This window comes from Capricornis sumatraensis, chromosome 4 (genome assembly GCF_032405125.1).
Source record: "Capricornis sumatraensis isolate serow.1 chromosome 4, serow.2, whole genome shotgun sequence".
NCBI classification, from domain to species: Eukaryota; Metazoa; Chordata; class Mammalia; order Artiodactyla; family Bovidae; genus Capricornis; species Capricornis sumatraensis.
In genome coordinates, this window is record NC_091072.1 from 93999139 (window position 1) to 94023416 (window position 24278).

The window sequence follows — 24278 nt, forward strand, 5'->3', positions numbered from 1 at the left end:
CTGCAAGGCTGTGGATGCCACAGCTCCTCAGAACCCCTGAAGAAGTGGAGGCTTGGGGGTCCACCTACCTGGCTAAATAGCCATCAGGGTGTCGGTCTGTTGGGGAGTTCATGTCCTTGGATGAAGACTTGTCTTCAGTTACCGGCCCACTGCTGGCCTCGCTGTCGGCTTTCTGGCTCAGAGTGTCTGAAAATGTATCATCCCTGAGACAGTAAGAATCAAGAGTGAGGGTCTTTTGCTTGATGAATGGGGACAAAAGAATAAGTGATGGCATTTCTGTATGTAAGTCTTTCTCTTACTAACCTAACTTGCTTCTTTTCACTATAAATATAGCATCATTTCATGGCAGGTAAACTGGAAAATTCAGATGACAAATCACCCATAATATAACATCCAGAGAAAACCACTTTTTGAATTCTAGAAGATATCTTTCTCTGCTTTTCTTCTCTGCCTGGCATATCTATCTATAAGAATGTCCACATGTATGTATGTATAGTATTTACTGTATATATTTATACATTTGTGTACTTTAGGACTGTATGTCTGCATAACACACACACACACACACACACATAGTATTTCTTGGATTCTGAGAGACATTTTAACAGTTTAAAATTAGGCTGAATCAATCACTGTATCCATTTATGTGATATTTTTTCTCTTTTCCTTGAAAAGCTGTTCGTAAATTGGTGCTGTATTGTGAAATACCATAGTCACAAAATTAAGATTATACTGTACATGTTATTTTGTAACTTGTTTCTTTCACTTAATATTAAGACCACATGGGAAGATACCACTTTAAGTATTTTTGAAAGTAGAGCTTTCTCATAAGCAAAATTAAAAAAGAAGCCTGGAGATGATTCTCTTTAGACCTGAAGTCAGTAGCCTCCCTTTGGAGAAACTGGAATTAAAATAGACACCAAAGGAAGAGGTACCACTGTTTTAGGAATTAGCCATGCCACTTCAGCTCCTAAAACTAGCCTCTGCACAGGGTATTTTTCTAAGAACCTGAAAGCTTCAGAAGGCATCTCTCACTAGTCCTTGCTCCAGACCTGCTGGGAGAGCATGGGTCCTTGCTAACAGTACTTCCCGGCCAACAGGTTTTCACTTTCCATCAGCAAGGTGAAGAACTGAGCCCAGATCAGAAAGTTTTCGCTCTGTAATCCCTTCTCTTTTCTCACAAGACCAAGGTAAGAACAATGTAAGAACAACAGCTGGAGTCTTCTCTTGGGAGCACTCAGGTGATGGAAGCTGGCGCTACTCACATATCCTGCACCACAATGTACTGGTGGGGCACAAGCCCGTCAATCCCGTTGTGCCTTCCTTCCCACCAGTCCTCCGATGCGCGGTGATACAGCAGTAGGGAAGCACCCTTCTTGAAGGACAATTCTCTGGCAGACCGCCCAACGTAGTCAAACTTGGCTATCGCTTCTATTGGCTCACATTCTACAAAGAACACACCAGAAAACAGTGTGGGCAGGGTTGTCAGGAAGGCATGATACACTCACTGAAAGGTCTATATGAGGCTTTAGAGAGAAACAAGGTCATTTTAATAACCAGACAGAACAAGGTCACAAATCAAGACGATGAGAAAACAATGCTGTTAAAAGGGATAAAGAAAAGCATTCTCTTTCTGTCATCGGTTTCTCAGGCAAAGAAAAAGTGAAAATTCGATCTTAATTTCTACAGCCTTGTACTACAGAGATCATGACAGTCTAATAAAAATATTTAAAACTTTGTGCTATATAAAATGGCTCCTTGGGTTGTACTGTTCTCTGCAATAGCTCCAATATTACTTTGACGATGACGTTCCCAGGCAACATGTTAATACTATTTATAACACATAAGAGTCACTATTCTAGAAGTTTATGCTTTATTTGCCAATTTTAAAAACAAGTTTACAGATATCATCACATTAAATATTGTTTGAATATATTTAAGTTCCTTCGGTATTTTTTTGGCACTATCAAATCTTATCAACAAGTGTAAAGACAACTTTATTTTTTTCTAGTATCGAAACCAAATTCTAGATATTATTTGTGAAACAAGCATACCTACTTAAGAGACCAGATTCAAAAATATCTTCTAGGATCAAAGGGTACTGAAAGGAATAATGGTGAGTGAGAAAAAGCCAACCTCAAAAAGTTACATGTTGCACAAGGCCATTCATATGACATACTTGAAATGACCTAATAACTGAGATGGAGGATAGATTAGTGAGTCCCAGAGGCTAGGGTGGGGGGAAGCGATGGAAGGAAATGGCTTTGGCTATGAAAGGGTAGCACAAAGGGCTCCCTATGATGCAACTGTTTGATTTTGACTGTGGTCACACAAATCTACTTTCGTGATAAAACTGTGTAGAACTAAGTAAACAACACAAGTGAGTGCATGTAAAGCTGGTGAAATGTGAATCTAGTGGATGGAGTGTATCAGTCTCAGTGTCCTTGTGATAGTAGCAACCGTGATGTAAGATGTTAGTTACTACTGGGGGGAAGTGGGGAGGCAGGAGGTGTATGGCAACTGTCTGTAGCGTTTCTTACGGCTGCATATGAATCTACAGTGATCTCAAAATCAAAAGTTGAAAAGAGATATCAAACTCTGGGCCTAGAATTGGAATTTCAGCTCTATTTTAATTCTGACCACAAATATTGAAGGCAAATAAGAGGACAAACCACTCAAAACAACAAGAGTTGCATTTTGTGATTCAGGTTACTGCCAAAAGCCCAGAACTGGTGGCTCCGGGGTCTTTTCTCTCCTCTCTCACCATCACCCCATCCTTATCCCTGCTCCCAACAACAGGTGAGTCAACTTCTAATCGATAAGAAACAGAACAAAAAAGGGTCAGCGCAAGTGGTATTATGCTTAGAGGACTCTATGCAGTGAGCAACCTCGTTTGTTAAAACCTGAACATGTGTGCTGGTGCTTTAGAAATGCTTTAGAATATATGTACACATAATAGATTAAAACCTGTCAAATATTTTGTCAGGAACTTCTTATCTTCTATTTCCCTTGGTGACAAACCTTTTCATTTAAAAGAGTGAATCTCTTCCCAAAGTTTAATATCTTCAATATCTGTTATATGAAATAACTACAAATGAAATCTCTGGATAGTCAGCTAAGCTTTTTTCTCACTTGAAAAATGCAAACATTCTCTGGGACAGCATGAACATAAAAATCAACAAACATATTGAAAAAGCCTAGGATTTATCTTCTATGAAGGACCAGGGTGAATTTCTGCTCTATATTTAAAATAAAGAGAAAAAAAGTCCCATCCTTTGCTAGTAGATAAGTAGATGCTTAAGTAAATAATAATTCATATGGAAGAATCAAACACTATAATCTGTACATGGTATACTTCTCAACAAGGTAGGTGTAAAAATAATTTTAAAACAATAGTTTAAGTTCTTAAACAACTGACAATAACTTATAGATCATATGTTAACACTCCATTATTCTATCCTGAAACTATTTTAATATAAATAGCAGTTTTATTAAATATCCACAAGTCTGCTCATAGAGGAGGAAATAGAACTCTGGGACTGACTGTATACTTTGTTCTAAACTTGCACATAAAAAGTAAATCCTGCTTGAACCGAGATGACAGATACTAAATTTTTCACCCCAGGTCTCCCTGAGGGTCAGAAATAAACATACCTGTGGTGTAAGGGACACAAATAAACATTCATGGAGGAATGAAAGCATGCCAATTGATTGAAAAGAGCGTCATGATATGCAGTCTGCAAATTCTTATGTGCTACACCCACACGGTTAAACAGTTTTACTGAAAAAATGGAAACATAATAGCATAACAAAGTACACAACCCATGTATCTGTCAAAGGGAAGAGAGAGCTATTCATGTTCTTTAATGCCATTCAATCATATACTGTCATCACTGGCCAAGGGCCATTTAAAACTGTTTAATATATATGTACATATTTTATCATAATTTCATCATCATGCCCTCTATGCTGATTACCTCTTTCTTTTTGGAAACAGCAGCAAGATGATCAGACTTTGCTTATTTCGTTCAAAGGTACAGACATTATGAACGAATGACCAGATGAATCAGAAGTATACTTCATTGGTGATCTTACTACATCAACTAGTAATTCTGAGCAATTTCATTATTTTGACTTCTTTCTACTCCCATGAGAGAAATTTCACAGTCAAGTGTCAATCAATAAGCTATTTATACACGTCTCAGTCTAGTCATTGCAGAGCAAATCAATCTCAGGGCATGGCGATGCACCACGCCCCTTTCATGTAGGGTCACACAGCCCTTTAAAGTCCTGCAGAGGCTTAGCAGAATGCTACTGCTACCAATAACAACAATGAGGGTGAACGTGATAAGTTCATTTTCCTACATGGCTATTACAATTTTGTGCAAGAGATTTCCATTTTTTGTAATTTTATACAAAGTGCTAGTATATCACACTATCCCTTTGGGACCTTGCTGTCCCTGACACTGTCTCTGCTACATCTGTTACCCCTGCCCTTGGAGATGATGATTTTGTTCTGTGACAGTCTCTCTTTTGGAAACAGAAGTTACTCTCTTTAGTGATACCGTGACAGAGGGAAGAAAATGCAATACCTGGGTGATCAAAGAGACAGATCAATACTCTGGTTAATTTAGTTACAGGAAGAGTCTGGCTGCAGGCAAGAACATCTGTTCTTTGTAAGCAATGCTTTTCTCTCCAGCACTATCAGGTGAACAAGATCAAAATGTTATCTCAAACACAGAGCTCTCTTTTGTAGCCAAGAGGTAAGAACAGGTAAGAACTGACAGATGGTACAGAGGTGAGACTGAGGTTTGGGAAGAGAGATGGCTAGGGCTCTGTCATGGGCTTTTCCTGCCACTGAGACAAGCAAGGAAACACGGAGAAAAGTCACCAGTGAAAAAGGAATGAATTACAGAGAAACGGAACTCAAGACAAAAGAAAGGAGAAAAGAATGGCAGAGGGTGGGCTCAGAGACTTTCAAAAGCAACCCCACAGAAATAGAAGCTGTCACTTCAAAGAGTTTCTTCCAACATAAGTTTCTGAAAAATGTCAATTTTTTTTTTTTAAAGCAGAGGGTGGACTCTAGACACCTTGATAACCTTCCTGCTGAAATCAACTAAAAATGCTGGATTAAAAAAAAACCCAACTTCGTAAGTGACTAAACTTGATGAATGAAGGAATCTACGGACTTAAACAGGACACCAGAATTATGAACACTAGAATATGTAAGTCAGAGTTTGCCTTGAGAGCAGTTTCCCCTGCCTGGTTAACTTAAGCTTTATTTTAAACAAAAGACTAGGTCCAGGGGCTGCCCAGTATGGAGACTCTAAGCCCCACCAAGTATCAAATTCTCAGTGTCACAGTGGATTTCTAGTTCTGAAATTCTCCTCCCTTCTCACTCTCCACACTTCTCCATAGATGTAACCACCCTGACCTTGAATTTAAGGGAAAAAATCTATCTGAAGGCTTGGGAGAAAAAAAAAAAATCACCTCAGAATCCCAATCACATTCTAGCCCTCAGGCAGGTTTGCATTTTAAGTTGATACTACCTGGGTGGCCTGAAAAAACCTCAAACTAAAAATCTACTGTGGTTCCAAGCTGGTTATGCCCCAGGCAGAAGTAAATGAAAACCCTCTCTGGAGGGACATACCTTTATCTCAAAGTAAATGAATTCCATAAAGTTCTAAGAAATATGTAAAAAATATATAAAACACATTGGAAATAAGACTCAGATGAACAAAAGCCAACAAAAACAAATCCAGGAAGACTTCAGCTTTTTAGAATAATTAGACACATAATCTAAAACAATAGAAAGGATTAGTATTATGAGTAAAGAGCAAATGACCAAGCGGGTATGAAAGTGAACTGAACTTGGGAGGAAAAATAATCAAAAATGAAACTGAATAAGTTTAAAGCACGTTAGTCATAGTTAAAGAGAGAATAAAAGGATTATGCTTACAGCTGAAGAGGTATTAAGAAAAAACTGACAGCTTTATATGTTCATATTAAAAATGTCAAAAAGTAACGTTAAACATCAAACTTAAGAAGTTAGAGAAAAAAATGATTCCTACAGAGAAACGTATAAAAGTTTATTGGGTGACATTAAGTAACTAGAAAGATGTTTGTGGACTGTATATTATAAAAATATCAATTCTTTCCATGTTAATATATGTAGAATCAGTGCCATTGCAATCTAAACCTCAATAGGTTTTTAGCTTTTTCTTGTTTGTTTCTAGGAACTTGAAAACCTGAATTTGGAATTTAAGTGAAATTGCAAAAGGCAAAGAATTGTTAAGAGGAACAAAGTGAGAGGTCTTGATTTGACAAACATTGAGATTTATTAAAAGGTATCAAGATGAAGACAGCAGTGTAGGGATAAACAAGTAGACCCACGGAAAAGAGAGACCAGAAATGGACTCACACAGACAGGACACTTGACTTATGATTAAGGTGTGGGGCAGTAGAGAAAGGACAATTAAGGCTGGGACAGTGGGGACAGCTACGCATCCATATGGAGAAAAGAGGCACAGATCCCTACCTCACACCATACCTCCAAATGAATTCCTGGTAGAATTAAGCCCTATGTGTGAAAAACAAAACCTGAAAGGATTTAAAAGAGGCTATAGAAGAACTTCTGCATTAACATCAAGGCACAGAAGGATAAGGATTTCTTTAAGGAGACACAAAGTGAAACAACCATGAAGGAAAAGATGGGTAAATTCAGCTCCTTTAAAATTAAGATCCTCTGTTTGGCAAAAGACATAATAGACACATGAAAGATGGGCTACAGAGCAGAAAATATTTGCAAAGCATATACTGAACTCTGGGAATTGGTGATGGACAGGGAGGCCTGGCGTGCTGTGTTTCATGGGGTCACAAAGAGTCGGACACGACTGAGCGACTGAACTGAACTGATACTCAATAAAGGACTTGATCCAGCTTCATAAACTTTTACAAGGAAAAACCAAAGCCAAACCAAAGTAAACTAAACCAAGCAAAAAAGCCCAGAGAAACTAACAGTGGGCAAATAGGCCCTAAGATGGAAAAACATTTGATAGGAATTTTGCAAAAATAAATCTAAACATACAAAAATTAGTGTATCTGTAATAACCATGTTTTTCATTTTCCATAGTATGACCTCTGGGGCTTTGCCCCCCCTGGAGGGACTGTCCCTTCCAGGGTTGGCAAATTCCTAGTAAACAACTCATCTGGAATGTGCTTCTCAAATGCAAACCAACCAATCCAGGGCTCATACTCCAGCCACTTCCTCTCTGGGGCTCCCATACTTTAGGCCACTATCTCCCTGCCCCAATCACTTCATGGCCAGGTACCAACCACAGACAGCCACAGAGCCCTCTGAAATTATTAAAACTAGGCAATCCCAACCCTGCTTACCCTGCCTTGCTTGTTCCTTCCTGTGGAAACCACCATAAAAACTCTTGGCCAATTGTTCTCCTGCCCGTCTGACCCTGGTGCCTTCCCTGGCCCCCTGAGGTGTGATGTGTCCCCTCCTCTTAGGAACTGTGGGCATCAGATTATCTTTTCAATGGCGACCATCTCCTGATCTGTTGGTCTTATCATACCCCCCTACCCTTACCATACCAGAAGTTTTCTATTAATATACTATGTTTTAAAACGTCTTCATCAGTAAGCAGAGAAATGCACATTAAAATCACAATGAGATACCATTAAACACTTGACAGTATTGGCAAAGACAATATTTGATAAACACAAGTGTTGACGACTACATACAACTGAAAGGCTGAGACACGGCTGGTGGGAGTGGGTAGCCCTACAACCATTTTCTTATTTTCTGGCTGCTTGTGGTGGGTGGGATCTTAGTTCCCTGACCAGGGATCGAACCCTTGCCTCCTGAAGTGTAAGCATGGGATCTTAACCACTGGACTGCCCTTACAACCATTTTCAAAAATAGTTTGGCAGTATGTAGCAAGGTTGAAGACATCCTTACTCCTAGGTGTGTATATCCGAGAGAAACTCCTGTACACCTGCAGCAAAGCACATGTTCAAAATATTCATACCCGAACTGTTTTTAATGGAAAAAAACAGAAAACACCTCATGTATTCACCAATAATAAAAAAAAATACAATGGAATACTATACAGTGGTAAATAAATTATTCTAATCGCATGCAATGATGGGGATGAATTTCAGGAATATAATACTGAATAGAAAACAGTGAAAGTATATATAGTATGGTCCCATTTATAAAAAGTTCAAGAAAACAGAAAATGAAACAACAATCCTTTTAAAAGCACAAACACAGAGCTTACCTTGAGGGGTATGGAAGACAATGGGTTCAGGAAAGTAAAACGGTAATGATACCTTTTTCTTAAATTTGGTGGTGGTTTTACAGGTGTTCCCTGTAGTAGTATTCTTTGTAGTTTACACATATTTAGTAAATATTATTTTGTATCTACTGAATTCTTAATACAAGCAATTCTTGGTATATGTGGTGCCAAAGTGAGTACAATATAAGTAATTCTTTAAAAATGGTTATAAAAATGGCTATAAAGACTAGTTTTATAATAGCATGAGCACAAGTGCATACCGTCTTCACTGGTGTGCGGCTCTGTACCAGCGTCCTGATCCACTTCCTCCAGCGTACCGTGCTCACTGTATGGGCTGTCGCTGAGGAGCAGAAGTAGAAATCATATGAAGCCAAAGTGAATTTCAAAACTGAACAACTGCTACTATAAGGAAAAACAGAAGACTTCGGAATGGCAAAGGAGTTCCTGGATAGCCTTTCAGTAGAATGCTGGAGCCTCCAGGATTGTGTAATCCTTTAGGACGCTATGTCCCTTCATCTTTGACATGTTACAACTCTGTAAGGACAAAACTGACGTGTAGGAAACTGACAGTATTCAAATGATTCTTATGTATAAAAATGAAAATTTGTTGAATTCTAGCAGAATATGATTATCACCCTCTGGATACACCAATTTTTGCAAATTCATTTCAATATCCCCTACTACATAAAAATGGATGGCTCTTTGGTTTCCGCTTTGAATTGGCTGTAGTATCTTTTTCAACTTTTCTTGACACATGTTCATTTTTATATCTGAGAGTTAGATTTTATCCTTTAACATTACCACTGTTACTTCTCAAATGTATGCTGATAAATGGAATGCACTGGTTACAAATACAAATCCTGACATTGTTGTAAAAGCCCATTTATATTGCTGGCATTGGGGGATGAGGATGATTGCTATAATACTGACTTTCTGTTTAAAACAAGCGGTATCTATAGAGAATATCATGTGTGGGAGAAGACATATCAAGCACATGTTCCTGACTTCAAGACTCTTTATTATGGGGATTTTACCCTGTTTGTAAAAAAGGAGCAACCACAAAAAGTCCTGGAATACAACACATTAAATAATATCGACCAGACATCCATATATTTGCTCTCTGATAAAGTGAATAAGACAGCACAACTTACTGACAGAGCCCTGAATATCTGTAAATACTAAACATGACTGACACTGGCCCTGAGACAAATACAACTAGGAAAATAAAATTCTGAACTCTGAAAATAAAATTCTGAAAAACTCACCAGGACTGAGAGCTTGTGTCAGTACATGCATGTAGTAAGTATTTTAAAAATATGTAGCCCTGGTGGGCTACAGTCCATGGGGTTGCAGAGAGTCAGACGCAACTGGGCAACTAACACACACATAGAATCTATCAAGCTTTGTTGTTAATTTAGAAAGCAGTACTTCTGGAAATGGTCAACTCTGAATTTTCTTAACAGCGTAAGATCATTTGTAGTTTAAATTATACTGTGGTTTCAGTTTTAAAAAAGTGTACTTTCAGTTACTTAGATTTTTCAGCTACTAGTTCTACTTCTGCTTAATCCCGAGCAAGGCAGTGGGAAACAAAGTATCCTGCAGAGTCCAGAACGAAGGGCTTAGGCAAATGTATTTCCAGCTGCTCCCGAATCTGAGCTGCACAGGGCAGTTTTAGAGGGAGGCTGGGAGGCAACTGCTGAGTGGGAAGACTTGTGTGGACTTAGGAATCAGACAGGCTTGGGCTGCCTCCAGAAACCACTAGTCATTGGCCTGGCTCCTTGGCCTCTCTTAACTTACTCGGTCGAGTGGGAATATAAGCTGGCACACAGGAGGGCCTCAACGAATTAAAACCAGTTTTACTGTATATGATTTTTTAGAAGCTGGAACTCATATATCAAATAGTGAACATAAACATTTTGGGGTTTCCTTATCTTTGGATTATACATTTTTACCCTTCATTGGGAGGTGACTATATTGTCTTATTAAACATTTTTCATCCCAACAATATAATAATGTAATAACTCTGTTCAAAGTGACCATGACTTGTGTAATGGATCAGCACAATATTAGTAAGAATGGAAATGAAAGTAAGAATGAAAACACATTTAGTTGACAGCTGCTCCTTTAAAATGAAACTTTTGAAATACTTTCCATAGAATTAAAACTGTTTAGGAATGAAAATGAAGTCTGTTAATTCAGTTATCTTTTCTTAACAGTAAAAATGTATACGGCTCTCTATTTAAAAACCATTCTCTACAGAAGTCATGATGGGGTAGGTGTATCTAAAAAGATGCCGTGCTTAGGGAAAAGAGAAATGAATATGAATTTCCATAAGAAGAAGCCAGTGCTGTCATGGGACTTAATATTCTAATTGATCTCAAGTGTTCCTGCTTCTTCTTTTATTTTAATTGGAAGCACTGGCATCTTACAGTCAATTCTTTTTTTTTTTTTTAAATTAAGTTGATATCTGTACTTCTATAATTTTTTCCAGGAGGAGAAGGAAGGACTAAAATTCTTGGACTTACCAATACTCGTCTCCAGCCATACATTTCTCATAAACAGGGCCATCCAGCTCTTTAGCATCTGGGAAAATAGTCTCATGGTGGATGATGATGGTTTTGACAATCTCATTCACATGAGCCTGGCAGGACACTTGATCCTGTATCTCTGGGACAGGCATCAATGTAGGGCCAAAACAGATGGCCAGGTTATAAGGGTCCATCATGTTTTCATCACTGTACTGTGAAAGACTACAAAAGCAAGCAAGGCAGGAGTTATAAAAGAACAAGGGGAAAAAAGCAAACGCTTAATAGGACACTTCCTATTCTGAAAATGAATTTTCTTATTAGAATAAAATATTTCATCCTGCTTTAAGGTGGCTCAGCAAATTCCAAAGAAAGTAAAACAACTTATAACCTTTCCACCAGGTAGACATGGAAAAGGGAATATAAATCCTGTTTGCTTAATTAAGTGGCATTTTTTTTTTGAAAGTCACAAGGGAGTTTAAGATAATCTCTAACACAATTCAGACCAAGATCAAGTAAAAGAGTTTCACTTGCAAACAATATGATCATCTTTAAAACTGTCCTCCAACTAACCAAATACATTTCCGATTTCAGTTTTTCCCATAAATCTTGAGGGGAGTCCCGAGAAAAACAAAAGCACCTTTTCTTTGTACCCACTGAAAGAAAGAAAGCAACTCCAGGCTTTGTAATTTGCTTTGGGGCAAGATGATCAATACAAGGTGACACCAAAGACAATTACAAGTGCAAGCGAAGGGGAAAACGAATCCTTAATTCTCACATTCCGTTTAAAGCTGCAAACTACAAACTTTGGGGGAGACTTCCAGTTGTCTAGTACTAATTTTAAAATTCAATTCAATGGCTGTTGGTGAGATATTTTCCACAGGGGACTGAAAATAAGAAGTTCTTTATGCTATGCCTCGAACACATGGGCAAGGTGCTGTTCCAGGGAGAATCTAGAGAATCTATCTTTCAGCGTATAGAATGTCAACCTTGAAAGGAAATGTAAAATCCAGGTGAACAGATGACAAATGGCAGGAGACTCAGCTACATTTGTGCGATGTTGACAGACACAAAGAAACTGAGATACCGTGTGACAAGATACTTTACCCTGTTTGGGAAATAAGATAGCTGAGAAAGTAGAAAATACAAAAGTATAATTCTCACAGGCAACATATGTCTTTCCTTTCTGCCATTTCTCAAACATAAAATCTTAAAACAGTTCACAAATAACCACCAATGGTCATGTTACAGATCCCCTTCAACACGAATGCAGGAAGGAAAAGTGAGATTCCGAATAAGAATGATCTCATGTTCAAAAGACACACTTAAGCTCAATGGGGAGAGTCAGTCTTTCTGGGTCTTTAGTTAGTGCTGGCTTGAAGAGCAAACAGCTGATACAGAATTTTTGGTTTTACAATGAAAAGAGAATAGCTTCTTTCTCTTTCCAAAATGCCTGTCCCACATATCCAGCTCCAGAGACTGGGCCTGGCCTCCACATGAAGGCAGGAGCAGGAACCAGGGGACATCTCTGGGCAGAAATGCTGGAAGCAATGCCGAGGTCTGGCTGGCTCATGGCACAGTTGCTAGTCTATTGAGATCCACCGTCAGTTAGATTCACACTTTGAGAGCTTTCTCGACTCATGGTCAGTTTGCTTCCCTAGTCCATTGTGGTTGATTGGTTCACTGTGGGTTTCACTTAGGCGTGTCAAGAATATTTGGTATGGACAACATGTAGAGGCCAGCAGGAATGCGAGGTGGTCCATGTTGGGGAAGGAGAGGCATGTGCAATTAAAGGTGAAGATGGAAAACCTTCAGATTTTTACAACTACTTGGGTGACTAGACTTATTTAAAGATAGAAGTTTACGGTATCATTTAACCTAAAATAGTTTACACCCATCTCTCTTGGTACTGCTTATTTCCAGGGGTGACTTCTATACTTATGTCATCTGTAGATGCTTTAGCTTCATTCTCTATGGGTTCCCTGCTGGCATTTCCCTATTGTAGGATACTTGGTTTGGGGGCTGGGGGTGTGTGGTCAGTCTGAATGGTATGATTTCAGGAAGAGTCAGCAGGGTGGTAATAAATCCCCATAGCTTTTAAGAACTTAACACTTTTGGTGAAACAGAAGAAAAAAATGTTCTAATTTTAAGAAGGGAGAGCTCATGGTTGAGTGAGAAAGCATTTCCTGAAGTTCACTCCACCTGAATTTTTTTAATTAAAAAAACTGCTTAATTGAAATGTTAAAGAGCAAGGGGACTCAGATAGAACAGCGGAAGATGTTCCTATCATGGAGCCCATGTACCTGCAAGTGACACAACTGAAATCAAGTTCCCTAAATTAAGAGTCAAGTTTCCTCGAAAATAATGTAGTGATTTTTAAGATTTCTGTGACATTGTTTTAAAGATTGCTTTAGAAATATCATCTTTTTGACAAGGTCTCATTATACTCAATTTGCAGGCAATTCTTTTTGGGATCTGTGTACAAGTCTCACTACAATTCCCTTCCTTCCCTGACTATAACATTAAAAATCACAGAAATTTTCTGCAGTGAGCAGGCGGTTTACATCATTTTGACAAAAACATTTATGACACTGGCTTTGGATGGAAGTTGGGAAAAAGCACATATTTCACTGAAAAGTGTTCTTTTTAGTAATACTTGTGCATTTTTGCATTTATGGCCACAGTTTCCACATCTGGTGATGAGGTTTATTTAGGTCATTGTGTGACCTTATAAGGTAGGTCACACATGATGACTTTGATCTGCTGAGGAAAAATGCACCTTCAGTCTCTATTCAATCATCTTCTCTTTGGCTCCACTAATAAAAGGAACCCAATGTACATTTTACAGAATCCAAGAACAAAGAATTCAGAGCGGTACACAGGGAACTGAAATGAGCATTTTGGCAAAAAATTGTGGTACTTACTGATTGAGGAAGGCAAAGAGGTACCTCATCACTATAAGGACCGACCTGGGCAAGGTCAGGAGCAGTTTGCGGATGTGAAGTGCCCTCTCATAGAGATTATCTATTCCTACAGACAGAAGAGGACATGGTTAGGATCCTTTTACCGGCCACATTTAAAGCAGAACATTGTAGCACCCAAATTCAGTACGTATCTGAACACAAGCAACACTTTGCCCTTAGGTGAGATGTAGTCATAATCAATAAAGCAAATCAGTGAGTGATCTGCTTGGGTGTACGTGAGGACCTCTCTTGTGACTCATCACTGTTTCTCTGACTTCCATGGGCTTGGCTTTGAGCAGCTTAGAGTCTTCTAAATTTAAAAACTGTTTTTCAGTTGCTGCTATTTCCACATTTTGCATCTGATATGGTTGAAACTCCTTTTCGCTGCACATTAACTAAGGTAACTTTTTGGGATAGGACACCTCTCCCTTTTCATGACTCATTAATTCTTCAGGTATGTATTTGTTAATTACTGTGACTCAAGAGTCTCAGCAGGATCAAAGGACTCAATAATGAAGTCATCAACATTTCTACCTAACTCAGTCTCAAGAGTCCCAGGGCAATTGGTTTGTCTTTCATGACAACTTCACGGGACACTTGGAAAACCCACATTATACAGAGAGGGAAGATGGGATGCCTAGAGATGATTTGCAAGGCACTGAGAGTTTGGTGTGGTGAATTTTGCATCTATACATGCAAAAGGAACCACGTTTAATATAGTATTGATCTTTAATGTTTGTCGAATTCCACAGGGGGCCTGTCATCTTTAGGCTAGAAGAATATACAGGTATTACTTCGAAGAGGCTTCATCTTAATTCAAGATCCTCTTGCTTCTAATTTCTGAGTTCTAAATTCAATTCCCTACTCTTTAAGGGCAGTTTCAAATTTTTATTTAAAAAGACTTGGAACAGGAATTTACATATTAATTTCACAGCAGCATTATGCGTAACAGCCAATAGGTAGAAACGTCCATTGATAGATGGGTAGATAAACAAAATGTGGTATATATTCACAATGAAATATTATTCAGCCTTATAAAGGAAGGGAATTCGAATACATGCTACAACAAGGATGAACCTTGAAGACCCTATGCTAAGTCAAATAAGTCAGACACAAAAAGCCATACACAAATATTGTATAATTCCACTTATATGAGGTATCTAGAGTAGTCCATTTCAGAGACAAGAAGGAAGTAGAGTGGTGACTGTCAGAGGTGGAGGGAGGAATGAGTAGTTACTGTTTAATGGGGAGAGTTTCAATACAGCATGAAAAAAAAAAGTTCTGGAGGCAAACAGCGGTAATAGCCGCAAAACAATGTGAGTGTACTTAACGCCATTGAATTGTACATTTAAAAAAGATGAAAATCGTCAATTCTATGTCTATTTTACTGCAATAAAAAAAATAACGGGGGAGGGGGTGCCCCATGAGATGCCAAATAAAGATTTTAGGGGAGAAAAGCAACAGGAATGTAAAAAAGTGACACCAAGACTGGATAAAATTATGTGAGGTTGGCACTCCCTGCAGCTACAGTGAACATACACCAAAGCAAAACAGAAAGGCTGGCACTCCTGGAATAGAGCAAATGGATGTGTCCCAAAGGCCAGACCACCACGACTGTGAGCAGGACTCAGATATTACCTGGTTGGCAGCATGCATCCTACAGGAGTCTTGCTCTGGTACAAATGACTCATTTACTCTCCAGAGCCCAGTTAGCGCATCAAAATGTATGTTTGCTATGGACACTCTAATTACTGTGCATTTCTAGCTGGCTCTGAGTGTGGCAATTCATAATCTTTCAGAATTTTATATGCGTGAAAAGATGAGCATGTGTGTGTGCTCCGTCATGTCCAACTCTTCGTGAACCCTATGGACTGTAGTCTGCCAGGCTCCTCCGTCCCTGGAATTTCCCAGGCAAGAATATTGGAGCGAGTTGCCATTTCCTACGTCAGGAGATCTTCCCGACCTAGGGAACAAACCTGGGTCTCTCATTTCCTGCACTGGCAGGCGGTTTCTTTATCAGTATACTGCCTGGAAGCCAGGAGGAGATTGTTAGATAGCATCGCTGACTCAATGGACATGAATTTGAGCTAACTCCAAGATAGTGAGGGCCAGAGGAGCCCGGCGTGCTGCAGTCCATGGGGTCACAAAGAATCGGACATGACTGAGCAAGTGAACAACCACAACATGAAAAGATAGATCTTTTCCTCAGACAAGTTGTCAGTGAGGAAGGTCATATTTCACCTGGATTTCTTCTATGCTGGGATTCTTTTTCACAATTCAGCATCTCATGTAATTAGGTAAAAGTGGGATTTGCCCAATCTCAGTCACATGCTCAGAGCTCCCTTGGCTAATTTATGTTCCTTCCCTAGCACTGCAAGGTTCCCATGTCAGCATACCAACTTCACAGCATGGAGGTTTGACAGCTCCATGTAAACATGTGTGAAAAATTCACCACCAAACAGAAGTGAATTCAGAAAATGGCCAAAAGTTCAAATGGCCATTCCTCTGAAAATATCAGCTCTTCTGTGGCACTGTTTGTAAAGGTGTTTTTCAGAAAACAAATAAGAAAACATAAGATGCAGATTTATCCTTAAGGAGGAAGAAAGGGAAGGAAATTCCTTGGTGGTCACATGTAGAAATGGCTTATGTAAGAGCAGGCAAATATTTCTGAACTCCATAGCCCAATATCCAATAATCAAGGGGAATTTAAAGGCGCTGGTGGTAAAGAACCTGCCTGCCAATGCAGGAGACTTAAGAGACGAGGGTTCGATCCCTCATCTGAGGGTTGGGAAGATCCCCTAGAGGAGGAAATGGCAACCCACTCCAGTATTCTTGCCTAGAGAATCCCATGTACAGAGGAGCCTGATGGGCTACAGTCCATGGGGTCACAAAGAGTTGGACACGACTGAAGCAACTTATAGCATGCAGGATATTTTTAGGTTCAGTGTTAGGTTTTAATAATGTCAAAGTATCAATCAGTTGTGTGTGTAATAGTATATGTGTGTGAATGAAAAGGAAAGAGAAAAAGAGACCTTTTAATATATTGCATAAATCTTAGCCCTGAGATGATTTACCAGCTGTTCTTCTAGGTAAGAAATGAACTGCTTATAAATCTTTATTAACCATTAATAGATCTACAATATATTTAGGTAAATACACAGAGATATGAAGTAGATTAGTGGTTGTCTAGGGCTGAGGGTGACAGTGGTTTGAGTGTTTGCTAACTGGGGTTTCTTTCTGGAGATCTATGAATTAAGCCATTGAGTTCTTTCCTAGTTAACAAGAAACATTATAGATATAAATATATAAATAATGTCTCTCCTTCTGCTGAATTATCAAATAGAAATTAGTAAAGAAACTAAATCTTAGCTTAAGGAGCCTTGACTGCTTCAATAATAAGGCTACTATCATTTTTGCAGAGAAAAGGAATCTTTGAGAAAATCATTGTAAGGCAGCAAACAGAAATTTTGAGCTCAGAGAGAAAACTACTGTGTATGGAAATAAAGCTGGAAGAATTTTTAGCAACAAAAACATACATTGGAACACCAGGAAAAGAGTTCAAAAGCTTTTGCCATAAAACCATCAGATACAGGAAACAGATTTATGTACCAAGAAGCTCATCATGGTATTTTTGTGTAACTGCAAAATCACTTTTGGAAACAATCTAAATTTCTAAAACTAGGGAATTTGTTAAATAGAATAAAAACCATTATATGGACACTAAAAACTATATTTTGAAAAATAACTTAGTGATGTGAGAAAGTGTAAATAACATTAAATTAAAAAATAGTTTATAAAGAGAAAATATGGTATGATAATTTTTAATAACAGATTTATTGAGATATAATTCACGTATTTTAAGTATACAATTTGATGGTTTTTAGTACATTTCAGTTCAGTTCAGTTGCTCAGTCGTGTCTGACTCTTTGCGACCCCATGAATCGCAGCAATTTGGAATTGAGCAACCATGACTTCAGTCCATTATAGAACATTTTCATCACATCTAAAAGAAATCTTATATCCACTAGCAGTCATTTGGCATGATGCAGCTTTTTTTTAAAAAAAATCAAAAGTATGTAGTTATGGTATATCTACATAATGGAATATTATTTGGAAATTTAAAACAAGTACTGACATACGCTACAACATGGGTGAACCTTCAAAACGTGCTAAATGAATTGAGCCCATCAAAAAAGATCATATATTGTATAATTTCATTTATATGAAATAGGCAGAATAGGTAAATACAAAGAGATACAAAGTAGATTAGTGGTTGTCTAGGGCTGCGGGTGATGGTGGTTATGAGTGTTTGCTACCTGGGATTTCTTTTTGGAGTCATGAAAATGTTCTAAAATTGATTTTGGTGATTTTCCTAATCCTGTGAATATACTAAAAACCACTGATTTGTACATGTTAATGGATAAATTGATGGTATGAGAATTGTCTCTCAATAAGCTGCTTTAAAAATACATAGGAAAATGTGCTATTTGCAGAGACATGAATGGACCTAAGGACTGTCATACAAAATGAAGAAAGAGAAAAACAAATATTGTATATTAATACATATGTGCAGAATCTATAAAAATGGTTCAGGTGAACCTATATGCAAAGCAGAAATAGAGACACAGATGTAGAGAACAAAAGTATGGACGCCAAGGGGGGAAGAGGGGATGAAACGGATTGGGAGGTTAGGATTGACATACATACACTGCTAGGTATAAAAGAGATAACTAATGAGAACCACTGTATAGCACAGGGAACTCTACCCAGTACCCTTTGGTGGCCTAAATGGGAAGAGAGTCCAAAAAAAGAGGGGATGCATGTATATGTATGGCTGATGTGCTTTGTTGTACAGCAGAAAACACCCCCAGGCTGTAAAGCAACTATGCGTGCATGTGCGCTTGGTCGTCTCTGACTCTGCAACTCTTCTGGATTGCAGCCTGCCAGGCTTCTCTGTCCATGGGACTCTCCAGGCAAGATTACTGGAGTGGGTTGCCATTTCTTCCTCCAGGGGATCTTCCCGACCCAGGGATCGAACTCATGTGGCCTGCTTCTCCTGAACTGCAGGCAGATTCTTTACCACTGAGCTTCTTTGGGAAAGCCTCAAAGCAACTATATTCCAATAAAAAAATTTTTAAGAAATACATAGGTGTATATATATTGATGTATCTGGGAAAATATTAAAAAGGTTAATATTATCTGTGTGCATAAGAATTCTAGATTTGTTTTACTCATTTTCTAATTTTTCTATAGTAATCACACATTAGTTGCATATTAAACAATTATTTTTAAAAAGCAGTGATTGGCTATTTGATGATTTTAAGGAATTATTTTTTTTTAAGGTACGAAAATGGTTTTGTGACAATCTCTTTAACAAGCAGTGCTGGGAAAACTGGTCAGCCACTTGTAAAAGAATGAAACTAGAACACTTTCTAATACCATATACAAAAATAAACTCAAAACGCATTAAAGATCTAAACATAAGACCAGAAACTATAAAACTCCTAGAGGAGAACATAGGCAAAACACTCTCTGACATACATCACAGCAGGATCCTCTATGACCCACCTCCCAGAATATTGGAAATAAAAGCAAAAGTAAACAAATGAGACCTAATTAAACTCAAAAGCGTCTGCACAACAAAGGAAACTATAAGCAAGGTGAAAAGACAGCCTTCAGAATGGGAGAAAATAATAGCAAATGAAGCAACTGACAAACAACAATCTCAAAAATATATAAGCAACTCCTGTAGCTCAATTCCAGAAAAATAAATGACCCAATCAAAAAATGGGCCAAAGAACTAAATAGACATTTCTCCAAAGAAGACATACAGATGGCTAACAAACAATGAAAAGATGCTCAACATCATTATCAGAGAAATGCAAATCAAAACCACAATGAGATACCATTTCACACCAGTCAGAACGGCTGTGATCCAAAAGTCTACAAGCAATAAATGCTGGAGAGGGTGTGGAGAAAAGGGAACCCTCATACTGTTGGTGGGAATGCAAACTAGTACAGCCACTATGGAGAACAGTGTGGAGATTCCTTAAAAAACTGGAAATAGAACTGCCTTATGACCCAGCAATCCCACTGTTGGGCATACACACCGAGGAAACCAGAATTGAAAGAGACACGTGTACCCCAGTGTTCATCGCAGCACTGTTTATAATAGCCAGGACATGGAAACAACCTAGATGTCCATCAGCAGAGGAATGGATAAGAAAGCTGTGGTACATATACACAATGGAGTATTACTCCGCCATTAAAAAGAATAGATTTGAATCAGTTCTAATGAGGTGGATGAAACTGGAGCCTACTATACAGAGTGAAGTTAGCCAGAAAGAAAAACACCAATACAGTATACTAATGCATATATATGGAATTTAGAAAGATGGTAACAATAACCTTGTATGCGAGACAGCAAAAGAGACACAGAAGTATGGAACAGGCTTTTGGACTCTCTGGGAGAGGGAGAGGGTGGGATGATTTGTGAGAACGGCATTGAAACATGTATAATATCATATATGAAACAAATCGCCAGTCCAGGTTCGATGCATGACACTGGATGCTTGGGGCTGGTGCACTGGGATGACCCAGAGGGATGGTACAGGGAGGGAGGAGGGAGGGGGGTTCAGGATGGGGAACACGTGTATATCTGTGGCGGATTCATGTTGATGTATGGCAAAACCAATACAATATTGTAAAATAATTAATCTCCAACTAAAATAAATAAATAAATAAATAAATATATATATAAAGAATTTGATCTTAAAAAAAAAAGAAAAGAAAATCATTTTGTGGCTATGTTGCATAAAAAAAGAAGCACCATCTCCCAGAGATACACACACCTGGATGAAACGATCTGATGTCAGAGCGATGATACAAAAGCAATGTATGTGGGACAAATCTGGCTAACACATGGAAACTGTTAAAGCAAGGCAATTATATTATTTATATGTAAATATATCTTTATGTATCCTCTTGTAGACATCTGGAATTTTCTACAATAAATAAGTCAAAAAGAAGGCAGGTTACAAATGGGACAGTCTAGTTCCACTTCAGCTTTTTACAAACAGTGCGTGTGCACATGACTATACATAAGGATCAGAATGTGTACACACACACCACTGATTCTCTTTGGGTAGTGGCATTATGGGAGAGTACTCTACGTGCTTTTTAAATATTATGTTTTCTATAATGACTAAATGTTGGTTTTGTTGTTGTTCAGTTGCTAAGTTGTGTCTGACTCTTTGTGACCCCATGGACTGCAGCACACCAGGCTTCCCTGTCCTTCACTACCTTCTGGAGTGTGCTCAAACTCATGTCCATTGAGGCAATGATGCCATCTAATTGTCTTATCCTCTGTTGCCTCATAGGTTAAAAAAAAAAAAAAAAAAAACACCCTCCTAAAAAATGCTGTTTCCTTTTGTAAAACCAGTCCCCTAAATAACAGCACAGAACAAAGTACAAATGCTTCTTCTGGGCTCACAGCCCCGAAGCAGCCAGGGAAGACCATGAATTGCTTGAGCAGCTCTGCTAGCACAAGTCACTTGGATCTTTGCCCTAGGGAACCTCAGAGCCACAGTACACGGACATTCCAGAAGCTGCCCAGACTGTGTGGGTATGATCTGGAGCAGTCACAAAACCATTCACAAAGCGGTTTTAAAACAAACAAACAAAAAAAACCCTTGGGTGAGAAATGGAGATGCTAGCAAGTTTATTTCAAGTTTAGTTTGCCTGTGATGTCTTTATCCAGATAAGTAATTTTGGGAATGAACAGTGCACATTGGGGAAAAAAAAAGAGAATGCGAAGACAAATTTTCTTTCACTACATTTGCAAGCTTCCAGAGAATATGGTATTTAGAGGCATATGAATAGCACAATAACTCACCCCCCACACACAATCTTTCCAGAAACAATTCAAAAATAGGTAGGCAAAAGGTAGCAGGTGTTCCAGAGACTTATCTAAACTCTTAGAAAAGATGAAAAGGGAAAAACTCTTAGAATAAAAGAGGAAAAGGGAAGTTTTTCTATACAAATATCACATGAAATTAGCTTAATAGAGAAAATAAAATCCAATTAAGGCGATCCTAGAAGATGACACGGACAACAGTAATCAATCTCCATGAGACCTCTCTCCACTAAAATTCCTGTCTTTTGCTTCTATCGCAAACTTAGACTGAATTTATTTGTGAATAAATATCTTATCTCTACTTGTATATTTTAAACCTCCTGAATGCAAAAGTCAAGTCTTTGAATCCTGAGAAAGTTTTGCAACACTGTAGGCAATAATCATCAAAAGTCTGTAATATTAATGGAAGGATATAATAATGAATGATATACCATGTTCAAATAATTTATTGAAAATCCAGGAAAAATACAGGTATATCATGGTCACATTGGTAAGAGAAAATGCTTGCCTAAAGATAAATCAATAATAACCAGGAATCCCCTTTTAAATAGATTAGAAGAAATGGAAGAAATGGGGTTGCTACACATGGTGCCATTAAGTGTTTTTGAAAAACATTCCATTCTGCAAAATTATGCACTAAAAATAACAGGACTTATGGGGAAACCACTGCACAACATCTAAGAATCTGTAACTAGAGAACTAACAAAAACATTAACAACACTACTTAAATTACTGGCATAGTTAAATTTACTGGTGTGTGCACCTAGCAACCGTAGCAGCCTTAGTCGCCAGGGGCTCCCGCTTCTTGGAGATGTTGGTCCTGTGGGTATTCATTGCCCATAGAGACTATTTTCATACAAATTAGCCCAAGGATTATTAATCCATTTTTCATTAATCCATTGTTTAAATACAGGGGGAAATGTCTTTGCAGCTTCTTTATGCGTCCCTGTAGCATTTTATGTAAGGCATTTTTGCAATAAAAGATATTTCTGTAGACTTTCCATTTTTTTCCTTTATGATCCTCTTATTTTGCTTCGCATCTACTTGTAAGAAAGCTTGTCTTTGATTGTAACACATTTACTGTCTTGGGAAAAATCATGCCGGAACCAACACAATGTCTGGGTTAAACTAACATCATTTCTAAATGCTTGTGAAATAATTATAGCAAAGAAACACATGTTTTGAACAGGTAAGACTGGTAAACGGCTAACCCAGGTATTGGCCTATGTGACCTGAGTTTGCAGTAGGAGTAGCTGTGACATTTGTAAATGCGACAACATATACTGCACTATGTGTTGTGAGCAACATATACTGAGGCTCACTGTGTGCCAGGCATGATGCTAGAAACACTTCGTACGGATTGTCTCCTTTTGCTTCATACAGACTCTATGAAGTAGATGAAGAAATATATATTTTCAGAGATTAAATATTGATCTCTGCCAAGGTTACAAAGCTGCTAAGCGGTGAAGCTAGGATTTGAATCTAGATCTTTCTGCCTCCAAGGCTTCAGCTTTTCATAATCATAATGAAATAGTATTTCTCATTCAATGAAAGTGTGATGTGAATCTGCAATAGTAACTGACAATGGAGCCCAGCAGTCTTTACCCAGCTGGTATGTGTAAACATAAATGTGGATGATCTATGTATCTAGAAAACCACTGAACATTAGAGAGTGCTTATAATTTTTTGCAGATATAAACTTTCTGGCTAGGCTGGTGAGGAAAATCTTTGCACATGGCCAAAGGGGAATTCCAGAAGTGTGACAGCGTCTTCTCAGTTCTTTCCAGCTGGGTCAGAAGCTGCTGTGATGACTCAAGCTACGTGAGGGCCATGGAATGGACACACAGGCGCACTTCTGAATTCCACACAAGCATCAGACTGTACAGGGTGGGGGTGGAGGTAATTATGATCGGGGAATTCCTACTCAATGAGATCTAGGACTTTAGGCATGCTTGCCAACAAAATGATTTTGGGGGAGGGGACCTCCCTGTTAGTCTAGTGGTTAAGAATCTGCCTTCCAATGCAGGGGACACTGGTTTGACCCCTGGTCAGGGAATTGAGAAGGAAATGGCAACCCACTCCAGTGTTCTTGCCTGGAGAATCCCAGGGACGGGGGAGCCTGGTGGGCTGCCGTCTATGGGGTCACACAGAGTTGGACATGACTGAAGTGACTTAGCAGCAGCAGGGAATTGAGATCTCAAATGCCTCAGAGTAAGAAAGTCAACACTCCATAACTAAAGAGTCCATGTGCCATGACCACAGGGCCCATGTGCTCTGTGGAGTTTGTGTACCATAACTAGAGAACTCGTGGACCACAACTAGAGGGAGAGAGCCATGCTTTGCAACAAAGAGCCTGCACACTACAATAAAAGATCCCATAAGCCACAACTAAGACCTGACACAGTCAAAAATATAAACGAATATTTAAAAATGATTTTGGTGGAATGTTGACTCCTAATTTAAATTCTATTTAACTATGCATTATGCACTCATCGTATGTCTGGCATTAACTATGGCCAAGTGTTTGGGCTACAGAACATAATAATCCATCAAGACCTCACACGCC

General features: G+C 38.6%; 1 protein-coding gene across 2 annotated transcripts in view; it reads right to left on the minus strand.

The window, feature by feature from the left end:
* SRGAP1 (SLIT-ROBO Rho GTPase activating protein 1) overlaps positions 1 to 24278 on the minus strand; it is a 293215-nt gene that overhangs the window by 8316 nt on the left and 260621 nt on the right. For both annotated transcript variants that reach the window (XM_068972150.1, XM_068972149.1), the window contains exons 16-20: positions 13759 to 13864; positions 10835 to 11059; positions 8570 to 8649; positions 1266 to 1446; positions 69 to 203 (exon numbers count right to left, since the gene is read on the minus strand). In XM_068972150.1, the coding sequence (XP_068828251.1) occupies positions 69 to 203; positions 1266 to 1446; positions 8570 to 8649; positions 10835 to 11059; positions 13759 to 13864 (727 nt within the window). The remainder of the gene's footprint in view (positions 1 to 68; positions 204 to 1265; positions 1447 to 8569; positions 8650 to 10834; positions 11060 to 13758; positions 13865 to 24278) is intronic.